Source organism: Vidua chalybeata, chromosome 3 (genome assembly GCF_026979565.1).
Source record: "Vidua chalybeata isolate OUT-0048 chromosome 3, bVidCha1 merged haplotype, whole genome shotgun sequence".
Lineage (NCBI taxonomy): Eukaryota > Metazoa > Chordata > Aves > Passeriformes > Viduidae > Vidua > Vidua chalybeata.
Window position 1 is genome coordinate 91755722 of NC_071532.1, and position 27463 is coordinate 91783184.

Genomic DNA, 27463 nt, shown 5'->3' on the forward strand with positions numbered 1-27463 from the left:
CAGCATGAAATGATGTTTTTAAATGAACTGATATGCATAACAGATTTTATGTATGAATAATGAATTTAATTCTATTTACAATTTGCCTAAGGCATTAAGAGAGAGGCAAGTCTTCCCAAGTTCTTTTGCCTCTTCTTTGGCTCACTTTCAGAAGCATGTTAATGTCAGAGAGATGTAGGGTTCTCTATATTCTCACTATTCCAGTTTTTGTCGTCTGCCCTGTCATGTTTTTTGGACTGTAGAATGCAGTTCTCCAAAAGTTGGCGCCACAAGAAAGATTTCAGACATAGGTCCTGTAGAGATGATTCCTGGAAAGAGTTTTGAATACAGGGGAATAACGCTGTATTGGTATCGCTGTATGCACTAGAAGGTGACCGATGGAAACACAGATGGTAAAACAAGTGCTGTTACCAGTTTTTTAACTCCAGGAAACTGACAAACAGCTACCATGTTAGCAAATACAGAAGAAGTGTCTTAGATTTTTCTGCTAGTCATACTTAATGTCACACATTACAAAGACAAAAATAATTTAAGCATTACTTCTATGTAATTATTAAGTAAAATACAAGACTACAGGCAACCCTAAACTTTGATGATAAAGCTTCTAAACCATGTTAGAACCATATTATTATTGCTAAAATAGAAGGCTGTTAACCCACACAAAAAAAAAAGTAAAAAAACTGAAGAATGATCCTACCATTATTTTTTTTCAAAAAACCCTAATTTATAGAATGTATTTCAAAGTCCTTCATTCTCTGTTATAGATCCCAGATAGCTTAACAGAATGGTTTAAATACCTTTCAAAAAGAATCCTTTGAAAGCATATTTTCTGTGAAAAGGCCAGAAATTTAAATTGTTCTGTCTTTGAAGAATTAGATGCATTGTAATATCACACCTGTTTCAAAGGATCTAAACTGAAATCCTCACCAATTATTATTAATGCCAGTTTTCCTTATTGAAGCCAAGATGACCAGGTGTCACTCCATAGGTCTTCATAAATTAAACAAAATTACATTATGTATTTCACAGCTGATACTTCGTGGTAAAACCCACTAACATTTCTCAATGTGTATAGAGCACTATAACGTGCTGCTTTAAAACTAAAATTTTCAACCAAAGAAAAAAAGAGACGGAAACATTTACAGAAAAAAAATGCAGTATACAGGCTATTGTTAAGAGAGTTTTCAGAGTTTCAGCAACAGAGCTGTTTAAAAAGTAAATTATAAAAATGGACTGTAAGTTTTAATTATGTTTCTAATATAATTTTTCCTTTTACCTGGGTATTTAGTAAGGTTATGAAAGACCTCAGTGTGTTTTCTCCATACAAGGGACATATCTGAAATCCTCGAATGCAGTCTTCTGGAAGAATACCATAAACAAGCTGAATGGTAATCATGATGAAGATTGTTGCTGTTGAAGTTGCTTCAGTCTGAATAAAATTTTAATATACAATAGAACAGTGCATGACATCTTCTGACCTCTCTGGTTAAATAGGTTTAGGTTCACCAAGAGTTCTTATTTTGAATAAATAAACTGATTACAGATTTTTTTTTTAAGGTCTAACCTTATTTTTAGTCCTGCCATGCAGTGACTCTTTTTTTTTTTTTTTTTTTTTTTTTTTTTTTTTTTTTTGATAGTACCATATATATAAAGAACAACATTACATACACACTAGTAAATATAACATGCACAAAGTGATGAAAACAATATGATGCCACCACCTTGGGGTCCCAGGATGGTCTGGTAACACCAACAAAGTATGTTGATATACTAAGACTATAATTTTACAAGCATGTTTTTTTTCCAGTTTGTTGCTGTTTATGGGCTAAAGCAAGGACTTTTTTACATACAATAGGTAAAGAATTTGTGTTTAAAGTAATTTCTTATTAATACACCTTTTTTTTTAGGTTAGTTTTCTTCTTGAGCTGCATTCTATTTTGTTTTGGCCACAAGTGAAGACCACCCATGCCCAAATTTGTCCAGCTCCAGCACATGTGATCTAATGTAGTAGGTAGGCAACTTAGAGTCAACAGGAAGATTTGATTTATGCCACTTCTTAATATTGATTCAAGCATGCATTTACCTGTTAAGTGGATAAGTTAGGCACAGTCATTGCCATGCATATCCAGGTCAGGATAATGCAGCATGTTACTGTGGCAGACCTTGTAGCAGTATCAAACAGTGTTGTTAGGTTGCAGTTGCAGCCAAAAAAAGGACTGATGAGGTGAATATGTGCCTGAGTTTGGCTTATTCCATTCATTTTATGGGTGTGGCACATCTATATATAGGTGCTCTATGGCTCTCAGCATGCAAGGTGGATCATGCAGCAGCTGATCATTAGGCTGCTTCCATGCTTGTGGTTCTATTGGCTGTAACACACTGACATAAAAGCACATGACAGCTTGAAGTTTTAGGTGTGAATGTTTTATGATTTTATTATGCTTGAGATTTTTCTCCCATTCAGCCCTGTAAACCTGTAATACTGGTAAAAATATTTAATCTTTTGACTTCTAGACTTTATGATAACCAGTATAACAACATCTGTTTTATAGCCTGTTTAGAACTCATTTTGTATTCCTGACTTTACATGGTTATATAAAGTAATTAAGTTATTTCGCTAGCCTATCCTTTAGTTCATAACAGTGTTATAAAGTAAATCTAGTGACTCAGTGATATAATTCTAGCATTTTATGTAATTTGAAGTTATTAAGAATTCTTGGAGATGTCAGGAAGTATATCAGCTCCTGCAAGCAGCTGAAAATGCCAGACACAACTTTTATTTGTATTGATGCTCAGCTGAGCAGTTAAGCTTGTAAGCTCTTCATTATTATTGTTTGGAAGAAGATTCTTCTTTCTACTTGAGACTAGTAGAAAAGTACTTTCAAAAACATATTTCAGCTGGTCAGATAAATGTCAATTATCTTTTTACATACAATTACATTATATAACCATGTAGACTATTAGTAAACCTTAAATCAATGCTGTCTCTTACAAAAACATAACAACCTTTTACATGTTATTACACTACCAATATTGATATAAAACTTTGTTACTGCTTGGATGTTTAATAAAACCTGTGCTGAAAAAATAAATGGAATTAAGACTTGCTAGGACTTTCACAATTGGACATGCACACAGGGAAATCATTATTTACAGTGTAATGCTTAAAAAGGAAACAGATATAAGTAATTCAGGTGAAAACTCTGAGTTTCTTTTGCTTTAACCTTTTCTCTCTTTCCTAAGTTTTACATATATTAAGTTTTCTTCTTGTATTAGTTTTGTATGTATTATTTGAACATTATTCAAGTGTGTCCTTTTGGAGAACAGGCAATAAATATGTTTCATGTGAATATTTTTATTTATTAAAGCTACTTGGTTCTGTGGAGAACTCTCAGAGAGTTCTATCAGAATACTGTATGAATGAATCTGTTCATAGTGCTACAAAGGGCAGGTTAGTTTTTTGGATGGGCAAATGTCAGTCACTTAATTTCTGCCAGTGTATTATCAATCATTTTAAGAAGCTTTCCTACGTTTTTGTCTCACCTTTTTACAGTATGCTATTCAGATAAGCCTAGAACAGGCATTTGTCATTTTCAGCATACCTGAATTTTCTTTCAAGAAATAAATAGTACCACCAGTCAGTTACTAATAGAATGAAAAGAGGCACACTAAGTTACTGAACATACAGCAGCAGTTTCAAAGAAATTTTTAATATTGGGAATGTGCCTGAGGTTTGTATAGTATTTGGGGTGGCATACAGAACACACTTTTCGTCTAGAAAATACACGTGAGCTTGAGGAATATAATATAATACTGATACACTTTAACTTGTTGAGTGTTTTGCATATTTATATATTAGCCGACTGTAGTGAATAAGACCAAATTTGTATCCCTGTCATAATCCTTTACTAAACAATCCCAAACAGAAGCTCAGTGAAGAGAATAAATAGGAGTAAGCATGCAGCTCCCTATAATTCTTATTCTCCCTCCTAAATTAACAAAATAACAAAGCAAAAATGGCCAGATGGATTACAAATTTGTTAAGTTAATGATTTTTAATTTTTAATTTTTATATTAATTGTGTAACTCTGCTTCTTATGTCCTATTTTTATTGGAGGACTTTTCAGATTTTAATATCATTATGCTCAACTCTGCTCCACAGAAATACAATCAATGTCTGCTACTCATCTCAGTCAGCTTAAAGATTGACATCTATTTGTTCAGTTATGCTGTTTAACAATGTATTAATCTCTTTTGCTATAGCCTTTAATACAATGCATTCTATTGTGCTAATCATGGACATTGTCAATATACTGCATAAGAAGGTGCATGTTAAAGGAATTAAGGACTATCTTTATTAATGTGTCCATTACTTAAAATTCAGAATTTAAAAAGTAAAATACCCCAAAACTCTTGGAACTTTCCACATTTACAATTTGTTTAGATACAGCCAATATACAGTATGTGTATTCTTTCTTAGTTATACGATATGACTGGAGCTGGGAAGCTGCTGCCTCCTTTCACCTCCAGACTGCAGCTGTGTCTGACTGATGACACATACCTCATTTATATCTTTTCAGCTATTGATTTAACAGGTTAAGTTTAAAACCTTTGTTTGCTTCTCTTCATAAAATTATTCAACGTTGAAACAATAACATGTTGTCTCTGACTAAGAGGGAATTGTTATGTTTTAACTCAGCCAATGAAGACCATTCTGTTAGTCAAACTTGTTTGGAAAGTAGTTTCAGATAATAGTTAAACACATTCTGTGTAGAAAATAGCGTAGATATTCTTATAGATTTAATATTTTATACTTTTTTTATTCATGTTCATTGTTTAGTATGTTTGACCTTAACATAAATGTTAGTTCCAGACTTTAAATTTTTAATTAAGTTTTACTGTGGCTTTTAAAAACCATTATTAACATTTGATGATTTTTCCAAAGATTAGGAACAAATTGGAAAAATAAAACTGGCATAGAATAAGATTCTAGTATTGTATATTTGAGAGATAAATATAAGTAACTTATCTTTTGGAGACTTTTTTGTTTATTTTTTTACTTCTGACAGGTCTTTGTACTTTATTCCTTTGACTGAAAACAAACAAGAAACATAACTGAACAGTTTATTCTGAGTGTTTGAAACATAAATCCTAGTCTTTGCTTCTTAGCAGATACAGCTCAATTTGAAAGTTTGATCAACAATTTAATAATTTTAGGTAAACAGAAATAGATGTTTTACTGTTAAAACTTCCTCTAATTTTTTAATATAGAAAACACCGCAGTGTATGCACCATGAACATAGCTGTCCTTTGATGTTACTTAAGAAGATAGTCCTTTCACTCTTTAGACCAAAATAATTATCTTTTTGTAATTTGCCTTATTTAATTCATAAAGTGGTGATATACTCAGAATTTCCTATTAATATCTACAACTGAGATTGTTTGGAATTCTTAAGCACCTTCCATACATTTATATAGTCCTGCAAATAATGGTCAGACAGAAAGATGCATCATAACTAGACAGCAATAGATAGCATGTTATGATTTTTACTTTTGAATAAGAATACTTCTTATAGAGAATTTTATTTTTGTGCCAGTTTTCTGTATTGTTTTACTGCAAGGTTCAAACCATGAGAACTATATTGCCCCGTCATTTTGAAGCCTTTGGATGCGTGACACACTCTGTGGTTTCGAAAATCAAACACTTGATTTTAAATGAGTAATAAATCAGCTGTTCATGTTGTCTCACCAGTGGTGACACTTGGTTTAAGATTTATTTTCATGTCTATGTTACTTTAAGTAAACAACCTTTTTCAATCAGTAATGAAGGAATTGATTAAATATTTGATGACTGACACATGTTGAGCTCTATTGAAAGAGTCATAGAAACATTTAGGTTGAAAAGGACCCTGAAGATCGTTGAGTCCAATTGTTAACCTAACATTGCCAAGTCCAAAAATTCTAATATGGATGATTTTTTTAAGTATATCTATCAAAATAAGTCTGAATGATCTGTGAGAAGTGATGCTCTCCCTGAAGTCAATCAACTTTAAAGAAAGCATTTTTTTAATAATCTTGATATATATTTAATTTTTTCCTCTAAGGCAAAATGCAATACTATTGCAATTTTCTTAAAACAAATATTTATCTGGAACAAAAAAAAAAAAAAAAAAAAAATTTTGGAGTCAGACTTTGACTCTCACAGGATTTTCTGTGCATGTATATGCATGATGTCAGCATACTAAGTTCTTTTTGTGATACAACACAGGGTAACTTAATAAAAAAATACTAAATGAATATTCTTATTATAAGCTGAAGAAAAAGATAAAATTACCCTAAGACACTGTACACAAAATCCTGCTTCCAGTTAAAGCTTTATAGTAGCCATTTTAAAAATACATGTATATGTATTTATAGATATATAAAGGGTATTTCACATACTAGAATAATATGAAAATCTGAATAATCTCTCCCCTCAAAATTTACCCAAAATTTTTCATATTGTGATTTTTTTGTATGTGTTTTAGAGTTCATTTTATACCACAAAATTAATTCAGTAAATTTTTCATAAATGTTTAAAATAATACAGCTAATCTTATATTTACTGTTATTATATGTAAAGACCATGTTCTGGTTTTTAAGATAACCCAGCTATAAAAGCTGGTGTTCTTTTGATGAAAAACAGCGATAAAACCCTGCAAATAGGAACTACCTTAATTTTTTTGAAAATGTCTATTTTATCTGCAAGCAGGTACTCATAAATGTTAAAATTAACAAGGTATGATAAATTTAAAGTACAGATTTAGCTGAGTAATCTACCTTAAATCCCTATGTAAGCGCTCTTCTTCAGTGACATTTTGACCTTTCATAACTACAACTTAATCTTCTTTGAAAGAAGAATACAAATCCACTGAAGAGGATTAAATTGCAGTGATCTGAGGACAATGGCACACCCAAGTGAGTAGTTTGGTATCAGCAATGATGAGAGAGACAGGGAGACTAAGAAGTCTTTATAGTCCACTTTATTGTGGACTACATATCCATTCAGACTCTTTATACTATTCTAGGAAGGCTGGTAATGTTTTACGACAATGATTGGATTAATCATCACGTAAACAAACTTACACATTTTACAATATCTCTTGCTTGCAGAGCTTGATGTAATTTTCTTTTCTGGTAAATCTTGATTTAATCTTCAGCTTAGTCTTGATTTAATCCTAGAAGTTCTGTTTGCTCTTGCCAAGGCATCTTGATTTGATAATCTCTTATGCTAACCAGGTCCAAAGTCCATCATCTGTCTTGGGTGTCCCAACATCTTTTCATGTGGCTTTAATGGCCCTAGTTGTGTTCTTTCCCTAGTTAGGGAGAAGTGTGTTTGTGTACATGTTTTTGTGGTTAAGCGCAGCAGGGGCATGAAAGTAGAGAATCTCCACTTTTCCTTTGAGTGGCCAGACTTGGTGGGACAATCTTTTCATGGCTGAGATGCCACCCCTAGGGTTTAGGGGAGGGAGATCAGAGATGCTTGTCATAGGCAGACCAGGATATACAAAGGTACAAGGGTGCCTGCCCAGGGCTTTATCGTCAGAGTGTTGGTGTATGGCATCAGTGTTCTCCATACAAATCTTTACCTGAACTGAATTTCATCCAAATCCTTGGAGTCCTGATTACTGTTCACTGTAGACCACCTCCACCACTGCTAATTTCTAGTAAAGGGTGTACATTTATTTAATAAAAGCGGTGTCTTAGGAATGCTGTACTGGAATTCAGCACAACCCACAAAATGATATTTTTGTATAGTAGATTAATTTTAGCAGTTATTGAGATTTTAAAAAGATCTGGAATTTCTTGTTCATATGCATTTTTCCATCTTTTTAAGCTAGGCTAGATTCCTATTATCATCTCATTAAAGTAAATAGCATGTTTTAGGATTTTGGTGCTTATTAGTATGGTTTTCTTTTAGTAACTAACACCATGAAAAGAAAACATAGTCAGGTTTGGGTCATTAAACACTATCTGCATAATTTGTGCCTTCATTATAGTATTTATTGAATTTCTTAATTGTCACTGTTGATTACTAAGTCACCTGATTTCAAATGTAAAATTATATTTGAATCTCAAATATTATTGAAAACATCATACTGGTAGTTGGTACTAAAAAAAGAACTGTGGGAAATATTAAGCAACAGTTGAAGATTTTGATTCTGACATGCAGTTGTCTATTGGTGAGATCCTCTATAAAGAACATTTATTTCACTAAAGAGTTCTTTGGTACTTTTTATCTTTCCCAAGTCCTTTCAACCACTGCATGATTTATCTATTGAGCGCATAAACAGACATAAATTTTACACTTTGACTGAAATTGTTGTGACATACTAACACCTCAACATGCTGCAAAGTCAGCATATTCTTCAGAGTAGCGTTTTTTATATTGCTCTCTCATTTTATTAGCAATTTATATTAAAGGGGTTTGTTATTCAGATGAAATAATGGCTTATTCTTATGTTGTTGTGAAATTTGAGAAAAACAATACTTTGTAATCTAAAACATTATCAATAACAAATTTCATTGTGCATTTGTGCATTTTGTGCATTTGATTTCTTTGTTGTATATATAGCAGCATATAAAAAATCCAGACTCTTTATTATACATAAGAATTGATGAATTAAGTTAAGAAAAAGCTACAATGATATCTTAGCATTGTGTGTGTTTGCCAGCTCAGTTTGCATATAAGCACTTCTGAAAACTCAATTTTATTCTAATCATGATGAACTAACAGCATTTACTAGAAAATAGATTATCTGAAATATGGAGTCTTGGTGCTCTCAGAACACCACTTATAAAAGACTGTAGATTGAAGGTTTTTAAGTGCAAAATGTAATGAACTACATTAAATGGGATATATGTGCAAGTGAAGCTGAATTCCATGAGTTAACTGTCAGTGAAAACCAGTTTGCTACTGCCTTGTACCTTCACCCCTCCTCTGACCTTTCTGGGCCAGCATAGCCTCTCTTCAGTAGGACATTATGCACCCTTCTTGGGAAGATTTTAAAAGAGCATTTCCTTTAAAATTCCCTTTTAGGCTTGGCATTAGTAATGTTCTCAAAAGGTCTTTATTTTTCCTTTCAATGTCCAAAGAATAGTGTGATGCTGAAGGATCTTTCAGAAAGCAGAGTACTATTTACTTTAAAACAAGATCATCACAAGTAGATGCAAAAGAAAGCAGTGAATATTTTGCAAATACTCTAACAACATCAGTTGTAATATGAAAAATAAGTGAAGTACAAGTCCTTGTAATATACATATGTAAATTGTTTCCGGTCTATATCTCCAGGTATGCATGTTTATATGTTTTTCCAGTTGGTTGAAAGAAATTTAGGACCGTTTCTATCAGGTAGTGAATAAACTTGGCTTTGTTTCAATGCTAGAGAGTGATATTAGCATGTGTGCACTTGCATAGACTTCCTTGTAGAACTAAGATTTTAAGTGCTTCAAAAAGAAAAAAAATCCAGAAGATATAAACCTTTGTTGATATTTCCTATGATTTGCAGTACTCACCACATTTCAATCTATCTGTCTTTGATAATTCCAGGGTTTTAACATTTGTGGCCACAGTTTTCCAATGTCTATATGACCTCTGAAACAGTGAAATGTTTTTATATGGTCACCTTTATAGAGAACATGATAAAAAAGCTTTAATCTGTTAATTTTTCTATTGTGTTGTATTAGCATGCTGTAAAAAAGATTACTGAGTTTTGGTGAGTATCATTCCTCAAGTTTATTCAACTTGCAACTGAACTTTGCTGGACTGTGTTTCCAAGTATTATCATATTAAGTTTGGTTCAAAATCTAATCAGCTGCTTGGAACCACAGCCAGAGTGTTTTCCTCCTGTGTTTCTTTGGTAAAATTAATATGCAGAGGAAAGAGGAGGAATTGTAACAGATTTTAGCAAGAATCGGATGTAAAAAAAAATTCAATTTTTTTTTCCTAATTTCCATTCATTAACATAATTCCATTTTTAATTTCAACTCACAATATGCTCAGGAAAAGTGGGTGCAACCTATTTATTTGGTTGTCTTTTAATCTGCCAAGATTGAAAATGTATATAATATGACTATGCCTGATCTGTTTGCTTCTCTACAGTAGAGACATTTGCATGTGCTTTCCCAGAACATGTACCTGATAGGAGCAACATAAATAAAAATTTACATTTCACCCCCCTTGTGCAATTTGGAAAAAAAACAACAAAAACAAAAACTCACAAACAGCAAACCAAAACAACACTGTACTTGTCAAACACTTCTTAAAAAGAATTTTTTTGGGTTTTGTTTTGTTTTGTTTTTTGTTTTTTTTTTTTTTTTTCATGAACAGATTTTAATGTATCCTGGTTACTCTATGAAGGCCACAGTTCAGCCTTGTTATATAGTAACAGACACAGGATTTCTATGTAGCAGTTTGCTGGGGTTTTTAGGTTTGTGCAGTTAACCCCTACAGACAAACAATATTCAGAGACTTTTTTCAGCAAAATAACCAATACTGTTAAATCCTCATCATAACCCAACCTGTCCTCCTTCCTTCTTTCTTCTGGGTGTGAGAATGGAAAACCAAGATGTTGAATGGAATTTTAAGACTAAGTCCAGTCTATCTATGCAAAGTCAAATACATAGTTAATGCTCATGAAGACTCCCCTATGTGCCTCTGTGAAATTTCAGTTTTTAATTGCTCTCACTGAAAAAAAAAAACACATGAATTTTAGTTGTTTGTTTTCATAAATGTATACCATGCCTACAAAATATTTTCATGTACATCTTGGTATGTTTGTATGGAATAGCTTTCAGACTGAATTCTAAGCTGTAAGATTTCCTTTACTTGTCTGCAGAATAGTTTCATGTTAGGTTTTGTTACTCAGAAAGTGTGTTTTATTTGGGAAGAAAAAACTCATGTTGTCATCTTTGGAAAGAAAAGGAATGTTTGTATTCCTTAATCCCACCCCAGAACTCTTGGGTGACCAAGGGGACAGGAGCCAACAAGGGTGGAGGCACAGCAAAAAGAATTGAAACATACAAGATATAGATAAGAACAAAAGGAACTTTTCTTTAGATGGAAAGAGTGCCCATGCAATGAAGTCTCAAAGTTAATCAAAGAAAGAAACTTTGAGATCTTGAGAAATTGTGCATTGCCGAAAAAATTTAAAAGATGCTGGACTGAGTCCAACACTAGAGGGCAGGATTTGTCACGCAAGGGCAGAATATAGGAGTGTAAGGCCTAAAGATGTTTTCTCTTTTTTTTTTTTTTTTTTTTTTTTTTTCCTTCAGAAGAATATTTTTGGGGCAATAATTCATCCTTCCTGCTTCTTTACTGAAATATAATAAGGGAAAATTATTTGGATGTCCACACTGTACTAATAATATTGGTACATTCAGTTGCTTCCAAAGCTAACATTTTCTATTTGAGCACTTACTGCTTCTACAGCTGGCATTAGAAAAGTACTGAGTTGAAGCTCCAGCAAATCCACACATGATTTTAATATTTCATTTTGTTTTATGAAACTGTACTTATCACTCCTGGTCTTTAAAGTGGAGGCACACTCACTATAAGGTACTGAAGTTGATACTCAGGGAAAATAAGGTCTTCCCATCTCACATTAATTTTATTTTACAAAATTCTCAGCTGCCACAGGCTTGAGATTTTGGTGGGGGTTTATTTTAAGAGTATGAGAAAAAGCAGTGCTTATATGGGTACATGTGCTTGGGAAGACTGTACACCTACAATATATGTCAGGTTAAAGCATCTTGAAAGAGTGTGGCAGTGTTGATTAGCTGTTCTTCTGTAATATTTCTGTTACAAACTCTAAGGATTGGGATAAAAAAAGTATAGATTAAGCTAACTGAAGAAGTTTTATTGTCTAATGATAATTCTTTATTCATATTTTTTGCTTCAAAATACCATAATTATTAATTACAGTGCATTTAATATGTGCTAAATTAATTTTCTATGATGCTAATTCTTAATTAGAATGCAATGTGTCACTAATTTAAGAGGTTGAAAGAAGTCCAAATACATTGTGTCATCTGAGTTTATAATCTGAAAAATATGCTGTTTGTATGACATGGCACATTTTCCATAAAACCGTGGACTACTGGTAATTATATTTTTATCTTTTAACCCTTTAGAAATAGTGTTTTTCTGTTGGTGGTTCCATCACTTTGCTGAGAATCAGTGTTGGCTTTGCAATCCTGTTACAAATGATTTGCTAGTAACGGCTCATTGATTTTCTTTCTAGATAGCTACCATGTCTTTCTTGTCAGGACTTAAGATAATTTTAAGTACAGATGTTTAGGGATACTCCCTTGTAAATAGATGTTTAAGGATACTCCCTTGTAAAGGAAGATAAAGCATATAATTTTCCCAGTTGGAGGGGACCAATTAGATACACAGGTATTTTTTTAATTCCTAGGTTCTTCTTCTCCAGTTTTTGAGACAGTTAATACATGTGACCTTGCTCAGTCATGTGGGATCTCCCTTGTTCTCCATAAGTTCTTGAAGATAATTGCTAATAGTTCATTGACTGCTTCAGTTTAAGTACTGAATTTAATTAGGCCCTGTTCCCTTGAATGTGTCTGCATTTTCTAAATGGTCCTTAAGCTGTTCTCTTCCTATCCTGCCCTTCTCTTAATTTTTTTTCAACATTTTATCTAGATAAGAGAAAGTGTTCTTCATTCTCCTTTCCTGCTAGTTATTTTTCTTTCTCTTAATTTTAACAACAATTTAATTCTACAAATTTTGTCACTGCCTTCTGCCTCATTCCATGGTTTGCTTTTTCACAATATTCACCCTTATGTTGTTCTGATAATTTCTCTGGCAGCTGCACTTCTTTTTTCATGTGCTTCCTATTTTCCTGTACTTCCTATTTTCCTGTACTTCCTATAATACTTTGTTTCTTTCCACAGGATAACTCCGTGCTAACTTTGTTCAAGGCACTACTCAGTCCTTTGTGCTGACTGGTCCTACTCTTTCTAATAGTAAAGCAAGACGAACACTATAATTTGAACATATCATGTTCCTTATCACAAAAAAATTAGAATAAAATTCTACAGCGAGACCAAAAGCATATTGGTACTTGAATATAATAGGTGTTTAGGGGAGAAATGGTGAATTATATGCTGATAAATCAAGAAACAGAATATTTTCTCTATTTCCAGTGATGCATGCCTCAACTAATTTGTCTGTCAGTAAGATTTTCTTCCATGTATTTGTCCAACAACTTTTTGAGCACATGTATTTCACTGCCCAGAAAAAGAGATTTGCAGTCTATTTAACTGATTCTCATTTCCTCAGTAACTTTGATCTTTTGTTTTCTTCCCCTATTTCTAATGTTACCTTTTTTAAATGGAAGAGCAGTACTGCATGTAAAATTCAACATGAAAATGAAATTTTTGAAGGTTTTTGTGTGAGGACAGAATTATTTTCTCTGTTTTGTTCACTGTTCCTTTTCCAATAATTCTTAACATATTCAATAGCTTACAGTTTCATAGAATTATTTAGTATGCCAGGGCCTCTGTTCCTGGAGTCCTAGCTGTCAAATCAGAATCTATCATTGTGCCTGCAAACTCATAATAATGATTTTTTTCCCCATATTTATTTTTCTACAAATTTTGGTGATGAATTTAACATGCTTGGTTAGTAAGTATCATACATTTTTTTGCAACAAGTAATAAAAAGCTTTTTTCTCATTGCTATTCATACTTGATCTGCATTTACCCCTGAACATAGAAAATTGATTTTAAAGAAACCAATATTTTTTTTTCAGCTTTCTGTAATAACATGCATAATATTTAAGTACACAGTATATATTAAACTTAACATGTTGTAAAGTTTTTCTGCTTTATTGTTTTCAAGGATTTTTATAAGATACGATGCAATACAATGTTATTGTTACCAGCAAGCCACCATATGCTATGATAATGAGCTATTAGTTTAAATGGACTTCCTAGGAAAATTGGTTTTTTTCATCAATCTGATTCTAAAGTCATGTTTGGGGTTTTTTTTATATTGATACAGACTGTAATAAGGTGGAAGCAGCAAAAATTAATCTACTGGATATGAACTGTGGTCTTTTTGATAAAAGCAAGGACAAAACATTTCAGAGAAAATGTGAGAGCCTCTTAAAATGCAGCAGCAAACTATATGATCTGTGAAGGCCTTCTCTTTTTATATTTGGAGACTGATAATAAATTGCACTGTTAAATTTCTTTGAAGAAATTTACGGCAATAATAATAAAATTGTGATCATTTATAAAATTGTCATGTAAGGCCATCCTCTTTTTAGTGCTAGGCCAACCTCATTTTAGCTTTAATAGCCACTTTTACAGTCCAGTTATGTGCTATCTGAATTTTTTTTTTGTATTAGTTTTGATTTACCATTTTCTTTTTTAGTAGTAGTAGTTCCTATGTTCCATTACAGGAATCATGTATAAAATATAATTCCTTTATTCATGTCCACTTCTGCAATCCTGAGCATCTTTCTATCCCTTCTCATTTTATAAGGGTTTGCTTGTATAAGAGTTTCTCCTTTTTGTTTTTAAACTACATTAAGTATTATGACTGTTAACACAGGGAGGCATGAGGAAGAAGAGGAAATAAAATAAATAATCACTTTTTTTGTATATGGAACATGAATTTCTGTAACCTCTCGGAGTTCAGAGTTTAAATGTCAAACTCTTGTGTTTGTTTTTTTTTTTTGGGGGGGGGTAAATGTATACCTACGCCAGTTCACATCTTCCCTTAATTTATCTTGACTATAAATAAGATGATAATTATGAAATATTGTAAAATAATTAGTTTAGGTTTTAAAGATGTTGACTTCAGCTTTCTGATAAAAACCTCAAGTTTATTTTATATCTCAAAAATTGATTTTTGCTCAACTCACATGTTAAAAACACATGTTTAGTTTAAATTGTATTTATGCATCTGAATTATTAATGTGTGAAATGAATATTTATACTCTTTGTGTTGTATCTAGATTCAGATTTAATGATTAGATGATTCACTAATCATCTAAGCTAGAATGTTGGATAGTGTGAATGAAAACACAGCAACACTAAGAATTTAATTTAAACTGTGTATTTTTAATCTAGTAACAAGGGGAAAAAAGCAGTAAATTGCTCCTTCCATGAATAGTAAGTTTGAGAGTGCAAAATCTAAACTATAAATTATTTTATTATACATTTCAGATACCGTAGTCAAAGTCCTTACATCAAAAAATCTTTGAATTGCAATGTGACATCTTTCAAATAGTAGTCATGATACATATTTAAATGCTTAATATCACATTTGAATTGCCATATTTATTCATTTGAAAGAAAACAGAGCAACAGAAATGTCTTTCAATTAAATTCAGAGAGATACGACCTTACAGTCAGAAATCTAATCTTGTCATTCTTCTAACATGAAAGAAAGAATATTCCCTAAAACTGAGTAAATATTTCTAGTTTACAAACAAGATTAAAAGTCTGTTTCCCCAGGCTATTGAAAGAGGGTACATGAAAGCCAAGAACAATTGCATAAGATCAATATTAATATTTTGGTAACCAAAGGAAGCTGATGTTTAAATTTAGACTTCAGAGTTTATGTGCAAACTTCGTGAAGTTCACACAGCTCTAAGAACTCAGATCAAAAGAAGTTCAACATTGAATGAATACACAGAATAATCCTAAAAGAACAGGGCTTTAATTGCCATGCTAAATAGGTTAGCATAGATTTTATTTTCATGTTTGTTATTTTAAGAACATTTTCTATCCCATAGGATTTTTTTAAGAGCTCAACATAACTTCAACGGAATTTGTCTGAAATGTTCTCTTTTTTAGCAAACTGATACAGGGCACCTCTTCATTTATGAAACAGAATAATCAATGCATGTGTTGGAGCAATACACACAATGTATTTCAGCTGGATTTAGACATTTTAAGAAATTGTTCAATGACTAAATCAGTACAAGTCAAACAGGTATCAGAAAGGACAATGAAGAAAAAAATCTGTGCAAAATCCCAGAGGAAAAAAAATGTTGGGAATCTTTACATGCCTACTTACTACTCTAGATCTAGTTATAAAGAAAGAGTATTCTTTATGTGTAAATATAAAATCATTAGTTTGGACTTCTGTGTCTTCCCTTCGTTTTGGGTTGTTAATGTAATGGAAATGTAGCTTTGGATTAAAGAGAATCAGAGAATCATTTAAAATCATCAGTCCAACCATTAATCCAGCTTTGCCAATTCCCCAACTAGATGATATCCCTCATTCCACATCTACATATTGTTTAAATTCTTCTGGGATGGTGACTCAGCCACTTCCCTGAGCAGCCTGGTCTGATGCTTGACAACCCTTTCTGTGAACATCTTAGAGCACCTTCCAGTACCTAATGGGTGCCTCCAAGACAGCTGCAGAGGGACTTTTCACAGAGTAGAGGGGTAGTTCTACATTAGATTTTAGGAGGAAACTCTTTACTGTGAATGTGCTGAGGCACTGGAAAAGGTTGCCAAGAAAAGTTGTGGATACCTCATCCCTGGGAGTATTCAAGGCCAGGCCAGATCTGGCGAACATGGGCCTAGTGGAAGGTATTCCTGTCCGTGACAAAGTGGCTGGAACTAGGAGATCTTTAAGGCCCCTTCAGACCCAAATGCTATGATCCTATGATGATTCCATGAATTACAATGAGTGTTTCCTGTCAGCCTGAATAACTTTTGACTAGAGTAGATTTCCTGTTAGGAATACGTAGAGTCTTCAATTTAAGGTTTGTGAAGATATGGATTCCTAGACCTGGATGGAATTTTTCAACCTATTTATTGTCAAAATGCAAATAAGACATCCTCAGAAGTGTTTTATAAATCTGTCATATTTTCTGTATTGTTTTTATGTTGAACAAACATGCACAGACCCTGAATGTTTAAATAGAAATAAAGTTAATGTAATTATTTTTGACATTTTTATGAGTTATTTGGCTTTTCAGTATAAAAGAAATTCATTCAAACATCCTTCTCTTGTGTGTTAGGGAAACTGAAATTTATAATTCAGTTGTTTTTTATGAGACATATTTTATTAAAACTATTTTTCCAAATAATGAAACATATTTTTAAATGTTTTGTCTGAAATTAGTGTTAATATTTTTCATTTATTTATGCTTTTTGTGCTTGAAAATAAGATATTTACAAATCTGAATTATAAACCACCATATGCCCATATGGGCATTCTTGGATCAAGGGTGATACATTAAGAATGAAAAAATATTTGGTTCATCTCCTAAGTTTGGCAAAGAGCTTACGATCATTCTCACATGTTGGATTAGATACAGCTCTGCTGTCAGTGAGGGAGATGAATTTCTAAAATGTGATTAAAATGTGTATTCTGATTTTCTGTGGCTCCTCACATTTTCATGAAGTATGTAAAGATGTGCATAGCTGAAAACACAGGTTTTCAGTGCTGTTCTGTGGAAGTAAAAGTCAATATTTCAGTAGGAACAGACAAGTGAAGCTGGATTAAAGCATTTGTATGTATAATTTTGATTCATTATTTACAAATATTCTTTATAATTCTCTCTCTCAATGTTTTATTGTATTTGTGTACTAGAAAATGTTGGAAAATGTTTTTATTAATTTATGCATGCTAACTTTCTGCTAAAACAAATTATTTTGATAAAATAATAATGGGTCCATCAGGCACAGCATCATCAGCAGGTCAAGAAAACTATTACAATGTGAAATATATGCCATAGCTTCCTGAACATGTCTGTCAACAATCTGTTAATGACTCTAAGGGTGTAAACATAGTGGATTGACTTCACATATGATAACTTTTTATCCTGTATCTTAAAATTTCTGTTGCTGAGTCAAGGTCTTCTTCTTGGATCTTCTGCCAGGATTTAACGTAATTAGATTTAACAATATTTGACAGTAAACATTTTCAATTGTATTAAATGATGTTAATATTTAATACTATTCAGTGAGTTTAATTTTGTTGTTATCTTGAATGTTTCTGATTTCATACCTTGGACAGAACTGTAAAATATTTAAATGCCAAGAACTTTATTTTTACTTTCATTTAAATCAGATTTACTTAATTTCATTACATGTGCAGCAGCACAGTTCATAGAATCAGAAGAGCTTTGTTATTTTTTCTGATCAAAGGCAAGTTAATTAAAAAAAATTGCTTTCAATTTAATAACAAAGAAATGGAGCCTTCATTTTCTGATGGGTGGCCGTGTGTATAGTATTTTGTAAGATGATTCTATCGCAGGCAATTAATACTTTCATTTTCTTTTCTAATACTTATGGTATTCATAAATTTCATATGATTTGAATTTTTTATAGCCTTATCTGCTTTGTGTAGATTTGAGATCTGGAAATTAAATAATTTAAGAAACAGAGCTCCTGGAGAATATCTTGAAATATTATCTAAAATGTTAATTTATTTTCAGCACAGCTGAATGCAGCTGGAAAAATGTGGCTCTAATTAGATGTGATTAAGAAATAATTCCTCAATTTTGTTTTTATTATACTTAAGCTATTTTAAACTGAAATCTATTGAATCTATTGGGAAATTATATACTTTTAATCATATTGTTAATAGATTTATAAATGGAGTTGCAGATGTGAGAGTTAAGAGATTCTTTAGTATGAGTACTTCTTTGTGAGATAAACTATCTACACATACTATGTGTCCAGGGGTAGGATAGACACTGGTTTTATATTTTTACCTTCAAATATGCTGTAATTTGGTGCAGTCATGCAGTTAAATATAAGTATTTTGTTATTTTCAGCAATGCAGCAATGCAGGAATGGAAGCTATTAGCTTGTGAAAGAACTTTAGATACTAAATCACCTTTGAGGCAGTTGCACAGCATTTACCTCTAGTTCATTTTCAGCTGTAAATATTAGTTTAATGTATAATGCCAAATATTTTGAAAGTACTTCTGATACTGACATATAAATTGATTGCAAATGTATTTTCCTTATTATTGCATTTGAATTTTTTGATATTCAGAAATAGAGAAAGGAGGTTGTGGAGATCCTGGAATTCCATCATATGGGAAAAGGACTGGCAGCAGTTTTCTGCATGGAGACACACTTACCTTTGAATGTCAAGCAGCTTTTGAGCTGGTGGGAGAGAGAACGATTACATGTCAACAAAATAACCAGTGGTCTGGCAACAAACCCAGCTGCGTTTGTAAGAATTATTATATTTTTTTCTGTTGTTTTTTTTTTTTTTTCTGACCTTAACCTCTTGCATTTCTTAACTTTTCTGACTAATCAACAGGAAAATACTTCAAAGTACCTTGAAGACTTTTTCCATCATGGTTTGCTTTTTTTTTTCAATTGACTCGGTAGCTCATTTATGGGGAACGTCACACAAGGCTGTTTTTAGAATGTTCTTTACACTCATTTTATGTATAATTGAACCACTTAACAGTCTTCATGTAAATGTGTGTTGAATTAGGTTTTAAATTAGCAATTCCTAATAGCAAATAAGTGTTCAAAAGGATTCTGTGGTACGTACATGTTTTGTTGTGGCAGTGCAAAACAGCCTGCAGACCCACATAAGAAAAGATTGGGGGTTTTTTGGTGGGTTTTTTTGGGATTTTTTTTTTGTGATATATCACAAAGATGTGAATATGAATATAAAGAAGTTAAGAATACTGAACATATGAAAAGTCATTAGTTGTGAATTTTGATTTAAAAGATAAAATATATTTGTTGTTAAAAGAGGGGGTATTTTTGGTGTTTGGTTGGGTTTTTGTTTTTTGTTTGTTTGTTTGTGTGTTTTTGTTTTTTGAGGGGGGTGTTTTATTTGGGTTGGGTAGGGTTTTTTTCCCTTTTCTTTTTTTTTCCCTTTCTTGTAAAATAGAGCAAATCTTTCAAGTACGCAGGTATATTAGGCATTTCAGTTCTGTAGATCATGTTAAATTTTCCTATAACAAGTCATACAAATCAGTACTGGATTTGACAACCACCACAACCTTTGTGAGGTGTCCTGCTCTATTTGGACATGTATGTACTTTGAAGCTGTGTTGGTACAGGACTTAACAACCTGAGCAAGATTGCTCTGGACCTGAATAATCCTCAATATGCCTTGCAATGCTGAATTGTGTCTAAGCATGTAAAGCCTAGGCACAGAGACAGTTCAGCTGCAGTTCCCTTGGAAGACAGAAGTTGTGTTTCTTCATGGTGCTGTATTGCATTGGATTGCTATATCAGTTTGTGTTGACAACATAGAATATGTTACTGTGCTTCCAGTGTTACATATGCACATGCCCTGTGAAAGAGCATGGAATCTCTAACATCTATTTACATACACTGAGTTCACTTTGACACATTTGAAGTGCTGAATAATGGTTGTCCTTTGTGCTAACTAATATTCAGTGAGTCTTCCCCTTTGTGAATATACTGTACTTCTGCTTACAGTACCAGTCACGAGGTCAAGACTCTGAAACCAGTTAGTCAATGTCTTGATGAAAATTGGCTCAAAAGAGTAAAAAAAAAAGATGATAGCTATGAATAATTTTTGGTTTTGCTTAAGCCTTCAAAGGGAAACTAGGGTAAAATTAGTTCAGACCTTAAGAAAATAAGTTCAGACCTTACTCTTAAGATTTCTTCATTCAGTCACATCTGAATTTCCACCATTATTTGCATCAGTATGAAGTTTGTATACTACAGACAAAACTGGCCCTCGTGCTTGATTTTTTTTTTTGATAGTTGAATGCATTTTAATGCATATTTGGAAAAGAAAATAATTCAAATTTGGAGATCACATTTTCATTTTAGAACAAACCTGACAAGTTTTTGCAAATTCTGATGCATCAAACATTATTTTTGCTTTCTTTGGTATTCCACTGCATGCTAATCACTTGCAGGCCCTGCTTCAGTCACTTGGATTCACTTGGGGAAAAAAAACATTGGAGAACTGTTCTGAAAGTGTTAAACATTTTCTGCTTGCATGTGTAGTAGTTTTGACATCCAGACTTCAAAATCATCCTTTTCCACAATAATAAAAAAAAAAAAATACAAACATTTATAACATTTGTAGATAATATTTTGAGAATATTATTGTTCTTTCCTTTAGTTTCATGTTTCTTCAACTTCACCACACCATCCGGAATTATTCTTTCTCCAAATTATCCTGAGGAATATGGGAACAATATGAACTGTGTTTGGTTAATTATCTCAGAGCCAGGAAGCAGAATCCATCTGATTTTCAATGACTTTGATGTAGAACCCCAATTTGACTACCTTACAATCAAAGATGATGGGATTTCAGATTTACCACCTCTTGGCACATTTTCTGGAAATGAGGTCCCTTCTCAATTGGCTAGTAGTGGGCACATAGTAAGACTTGAATTTCAGTCAGATCACTCTACCACTGGAAGAGGATTTAATATCACTTACACAAGTAAGAACTTCTGCTTTTTATCTTATGCCTAGTTTTATGCTTTCGTCATATTAATTAAAGCAGAGAATATAGTTGTATTTAACATATTTATATTTATTTCTATTTCTATTTCAGAAGTAAATTGTTATGATTGTATAATTACACTGTTTTCAGATGTCTTCCTTGTATTTGTTAGCTTATCTGAATCCTTATAATTTATTTATTTTAATTGTGATAGTGCTGAGGCATTCCCTTAATTATTTATTATTTGTCTTTTTTGTTCATGCTGCATAAATGCAGATCCTGTAACTAAAGTCCAGATCTTTCACATCAAAGTATCCAGTGCATGTAATTTAATATACTTCTCAATGGAACCATCAAGAATAAGTTCATAAAGGTATTAATCTTAGATCCCAAATATTGAGGTATTAATCATAAAAGCATAAAAGTAATCATCAATGCAAATAAATAGTTCTGGGAATGTGCTTTGCTTTTGTATGTTTTTTTCCTAGTTGAATGGGGTGGAATATATGAATACAAACCCCTACAAATAGAGATCTCTTTTCTGCATTGCACATAGCAGTTACACTCTGTGCTTTTTCCAGTGTCTAGAACGCAGCTGAACTGACACAGAAGTCTTTCCTACAAGAGTACATGAATTTAGAATAATTCTTCTATCTGGGTCCTGTCCTTTATGAATTTTAAGAAAGTGCTGCATTTGAGAAAGCAATTCTCAAATGTACAGTTTAATTGTAACTGGACAACCAGTCCAAAAGTTATTAAATCTGGACCTACTGGTCATGTACGTATAGAGAGGTACTGAGAAATAAGTCTCTCCTGTTTGGGCAACCAGGCTAAGAAATATCTGGCTACAGATGGCCCTTTATTTTGTTTATATAAAAATATATTACTAAGCAGTACTCTCAATAGAAAACTAGTAACAGCATTGTCATGTAGAAAACATTTTTACATTTGCCATAGTTTGCTAACTCTCCTAAAAGTTTTACGAGTCATTCAAAGCTGCTACTTATACAGAGGTTATAATTTTAACTGAAGAAATTATCTTCTAAGATTATAGAAATTAATTGGCAATAAAGTTGTCTTTGAGACCTTTTGAATTGTTTCTGTGTTGTGTCATTTAAAATAGTGTTTGTGGCCAAGGTGTTTTATTGCATTATTTGGAAAGATTCCCCACATAAAGCTGGAATTCATTGATTTCAATCTTTTTTTAAGTCTTAGATGCCTAAATTGGTCTTTTGCTTTTATAGGAAGGGATAATTTTTGTCCTTAGAAATAGGGCAGGAATAAAAAAGGCGAAGCCATTTTCTCTTGTTTTATCACTTAGTATTTGTGAGAAGAGGCCAATACTCACTTTGCTACAACCTCTTTTCAGGTAGTTGTAGGGATAAATAGCGGCTTCCCTCAGCCTCCCTTTCTTCAGGTTAAACAAATCCAATTCCCTTATGTTAGAGGCAAAATGGCTGGAATTTGTCCACAGGAAAATTTAGGCAAATTATTCTTGTGTATCTAAGCCACATATATCTAAAACCTTCTGAATTCTGACTATGTTGCATGTGTGTGAACGTCGTTGGATTTGAAGCTTTTTATTGAGAAATTTTCTATGCTTTGAATTCTACATTACTATGTTATATGCGTTACATATTACTGTATTACAAGTGAAATAGTATTCTCTTCCTCCTCCAAAAAACAAGACACAAAGTTTAATGGGATGGTTTTTATTATTACTATTATTGTGAGTTTTATTACCAGTATTATTACTATGTTTTTATTAGCCTTTGGTCAGAATGAGTGTCACGATCCAGGCATTCCTATAAATGGGAGGCGTTTTGGAGACAGATTCCTTCTGGGAAGTTCTGTTTCCTTTCACTGTGATGATGGCTTTGTGAAGACTCAGGGCTCTGAATCCATAACCTGTATTATGCAAGATGGAAATGTAGTATGGAGCTCCACTGTCCCACGTTGTGAAGGTAAGGGCACAATCTTTACTTTGCACCTACAGTTTGAATAATGATACTATTTAAATTTAGCTTACTTTTTACATTTTGCACATAAATAAGACTGCTTTACCTGAAGTTATTAATTCATCTTAACACTCTTCCAGTCAAGTGAGGGCACAGTAATAGAAACAAGATAGCTTGCTTTTGTATTCTTGGAATAAATTAGCATTCTAAAAATCTAGTTGCTATTGTTTCCAACTTCTGATTGTCACCATCATTACTCGGTTGTGAATTATAACTGCTATAACAGTTTTGGCTGCAGCACACTGAAGAACAATTATCTACCACACAGGAAGTAAATAAAGCTTCTATATAGGAGGCCTTTTTGAAAATATACCACTTTAGTTTTCTCAAAATTAAAGTATACCTGAATTTCTGTGTGTAATATTATAACCTGCAGTACACTTATTTCTGAGAAATATAGTGAAAACCAGAGCTATGTTTTATATCCATGATATTACCAAAAATTTCCAAATTTATTTGCTTATCCTTTCTTAGGTGAATTAAATAGACTAAGATGATCTCTACTTAGGTTTAAAACCCTCTTTAGAATGAAATACAATACGAAGAATTGCTTGATGCTTAACTGATAGGTCCTAAAGTCAAGACAGATGAGTGCATTTAATAAATGACTAAAGTATGTTTTTTCAAAGTCATGTTCAAAATGTATGCATTTTATTAAACAATAGATACATAGACAGATTAAAAGGTTTTTTTTGAGACAACTAATCCAAACCTTCTAAATCTCACATTTCCATTAATTTCAGTGTCACTGCAATTAAGGATCTGGATCACATAACTTTTCTTGTTATTTGGGCAGTTTGAGAACTCAGTTCTCATAAGACTGTGCATTTCAAAGAAAATTTAAAAATACTGAACAACCCTCCCATGTCTGCAGTCTGTTAGAAGTGTATGTGAACCTGGATGTTGTACTAGCAAAATTTCTTACCCTGATTAAAGTATGTTACACAATGGAGCAGGGTTCTTTTATTCTTAGAGGAAACCCAGCTCACTCCAAAGCAGGGAGTAGGGTGCTGTTTTTTGTCAGAAGATTTTTTTCTCATTTCTGAATTCAATTGTTGAAGTATTCAGTGTAATCTTTGTGTAATTTTATTTTTGAAAATGCATACATAAAGGAAGAATGATGAGCACTTTTAAGGGAAAAAAAAAGAGACAAAAAATTACAGAAATTACTTTTCCAGAAAATACATAGGTTCCCCTCAGTTATCCTTTCTTGGAACTTTCTGGAATGTTTACTTGGTTTTTAATGAGGAAAAGATCAAACCAATATCAAACTAATATACTACTTTTTTTTTTTTTAATTTTTTTTTTTTTTTTTTTAGATTTTGATCTTTGTTTCTTTTATAGAAGGAAGTAGTTAGGTTCAGGATATGTTCCTTTCTGATGTGAATTATCTTGATAATTGAAGGAGTTTCTGGGCTTGGATTAGGGACTAAGAATCCTAAGCATGATTTAGTTTGCTTCTAGTTGTCTGAGATTTCTGAACTACTATTGTTTTATTTGTTGTTGCTCTGCTCTGTATTTTTTTATACATATAGTAAGCAACTTCTGAAATACATGAAGTAAATTATGTACATGAAGTGTTATAATCAGTTAAGGTTCAACAATCTTATGACTGTTCTTGTTCATAGTATGATGAAATTTAATTTTAAAAAACACTATGGAATAAATTGATTTCCTCATTAACTATACTCATGTAAGGTAAATGCCATTTTTCTGGCCTTTCATTTTGCTTCAAAGAAAATTCAGTGCGCTTCAGGATTTGTGGGTTGCTTTTATCATTCAAATCTGGAAAAAAATTCCTAGAGACGAGTACAAGTCATAAGTGAAATAAAACAAATCTCTCTGAATAGTTTTTTTGTGTTGCTAAAAACATTTTAATAAAACTAGGCATATTGATTTGTAACTCACAAATTCAAGTTGCCATCCATTTTTATGTGACATAAAAGGCTGGTTTGTCACTACTTAGAAAAACAGAAGAAATCTAGCAAGATTCACCTTCACTTGAATGTGAAATTTTCTGATAATGATACCATTGACCTCTTCTATGAGGACAATATAAATGATACTAAGATAAATTTACCTGACCTTGAAAGTATTCCTGTGTTCTGTTGTGCCATAGCCTTTAGTAAAACATAACATCCCAAGGCCCTGTGCCATGACAGCTTAAATTTTTAAGGGACTCATGTTTTCCTAAATTTGTTCTGTCATTTCTGCTGTTGCTTAATCCTGCTCCAAAGTCCTTTAATTTTGCTCTGAAAAATGCCCCTGTACAGCCCTGTCATTTTCACAGCCCTCTTGCAATACTTTTTTTTTTTTTTTTTTTTTTTTTTTTTTTTTTTTTTTTTTTTTTTTTTTTTTCTTTTGGTTTTTTTTTAATTTTTATGGAGGAGGATCAGGTTAGAGAACATTTAAACAAATTTGACATAGAGGAATGTGTCTGATGGGATCCAGCCAAGATTTCTGAATAAGCCATCCAATGACATCACAAGGTCACTCAATATCTTGGGAAGCTGATTTAAACCAGGGAGATCCCTGAGGTCTGGAAGAAAGCAAAGTCTTGGAGAACAGAAAGAGGAAAGATCTGAAGAGCTACAGGTCTTATCTCTATCACTGGGAAAGGCAACAATATTCCTTGAGACCATTTCCAAACCCTGTGCTGTGGTTTAAACCCAGCTGGTAATTAAGTCACATGCAGCTGCTCCTTTCCCCTCCACCCCTCCTGTGAGACGGGTGCCTTAGACAAAAGGCAAATATTCTGAATTGAGACAGAAAAACGGCAATGAAATAAAATAGTAAGAGCAAAAATATTAATAACAAAAGTATACAAGAGAGGGTGATTTACATACAAAAAAGTGCTCACCCACTGCCTGACTGACCAACCAACCTCCATGTGTGGGTGGCCACCGAGGCAAAGACAAAACACCCCCCCAGATCCTCCTGATCATGTTTTTCCTCCACCCCATGTCACATTCTCTTCTTCTTGCAAGTGAAGTCCCTGACTTCTGACCCTCAGAGATGGTGTTAGTGGTACAGAATAACCACCCAGGTGCACCCACATAGCTCCAAACTCTGCCCCCTCAAGGCTACTGCGAGAAAATTAACTCTGTCCAAGCCAAACCAGGACAAAATGAAGAAAACGATGGTGACTGGGAGTAATCAACATGGATTTATGAAGAGGAAAATCATGCCTGACCAACCTAATAGCCTTCTGTGTTAAGATGAACTGTCTGATGGATGAGGGCAGAGTAATGGATATTCAGTTTTAGTAACGTGTTTGGCACTGTGTCATGCAAAATTTTCAATGACAAACTGATGAAGTAGGGACTAGAGAAGTGAACAGTGAAGTGGACTGAAAACTGACTGAGCTATTTAGCTCATAGAATTGTAGGTAGTGTCACAACTGCAGGTTAATTCATAGAGGTGTAGCCCAGGGGTCAATCCCCTATCCAATAGTGTTTAAAACCTTCAGTACCAAACTGAATGCTGAGGCAGAATGTAATCTGAGCAAGTCTGAAGACAATGGGTGGGAGTGGCTGGTGTTCCAGATGTTTGTGCTGCTGTTCAGAGGGATGGGAGAGGCAGGAGAAATGGGCTGAAAATAAATGACAGATCTTTCCCATCTATTCAGCATTGGTGAGACTGTGTTGGGAGCACTGTGTGCACTCCTGGGATTCACATTACAAGAGCAATGTGGACATATTGCAGTGAGTCCTGTGAAGGGTCACAAAGATAAGTAAGGACTTGGAGCATCTGTCATACAAGAAGAGGTTGAAAGAACTGTGGTTGTCTCAATTGGAAAAGAAAAGGCTCAGGACTCAAGAGAAATCTTGTTAATATGTACAGATAACTAATAGGATGGTTTAAAGAACGTGGAGCTGGACTCTTCTCAGTGGTGCAAAATGACCAGACAAGAGGCAGCTAACAGAAACTGAAATACATGGATTTCAGTTTAAAGATAAGAAAAACCTTGCACTGTGAGAGTAAGCAAACATTAAAAGAGATTGTC

At 33.0% G+C, this 27463-nt stretch overlaps 1 protein-coding gene across 1 annotated transcript in view; it reads left to right on the forward strand.

Annotated features, from left to right (window-relative positions):
• Positions 1-27463, forward strand: part of CSMD1 (CUB and Sushi multiple domains 1) — a 1092714-nt gene that overhangs the window by 813190 nt on the left and 252061 nt on the right. Inside the window, exons 13-15 of the mRNA XM_053939637.1 lie at positions 19034-19216; positions 21110-21436; positions 23209-23403. Coding sequence (XP_053795612.1) covers positions 19034-19216; positions 21110-21436; positions 23209-23403 — 705 coding nt within the window. The remainder of the gene's footprint in view (positions 1-19033; positions 19217-21109; positions 21437-23208; positions 23404-27463) is intronic.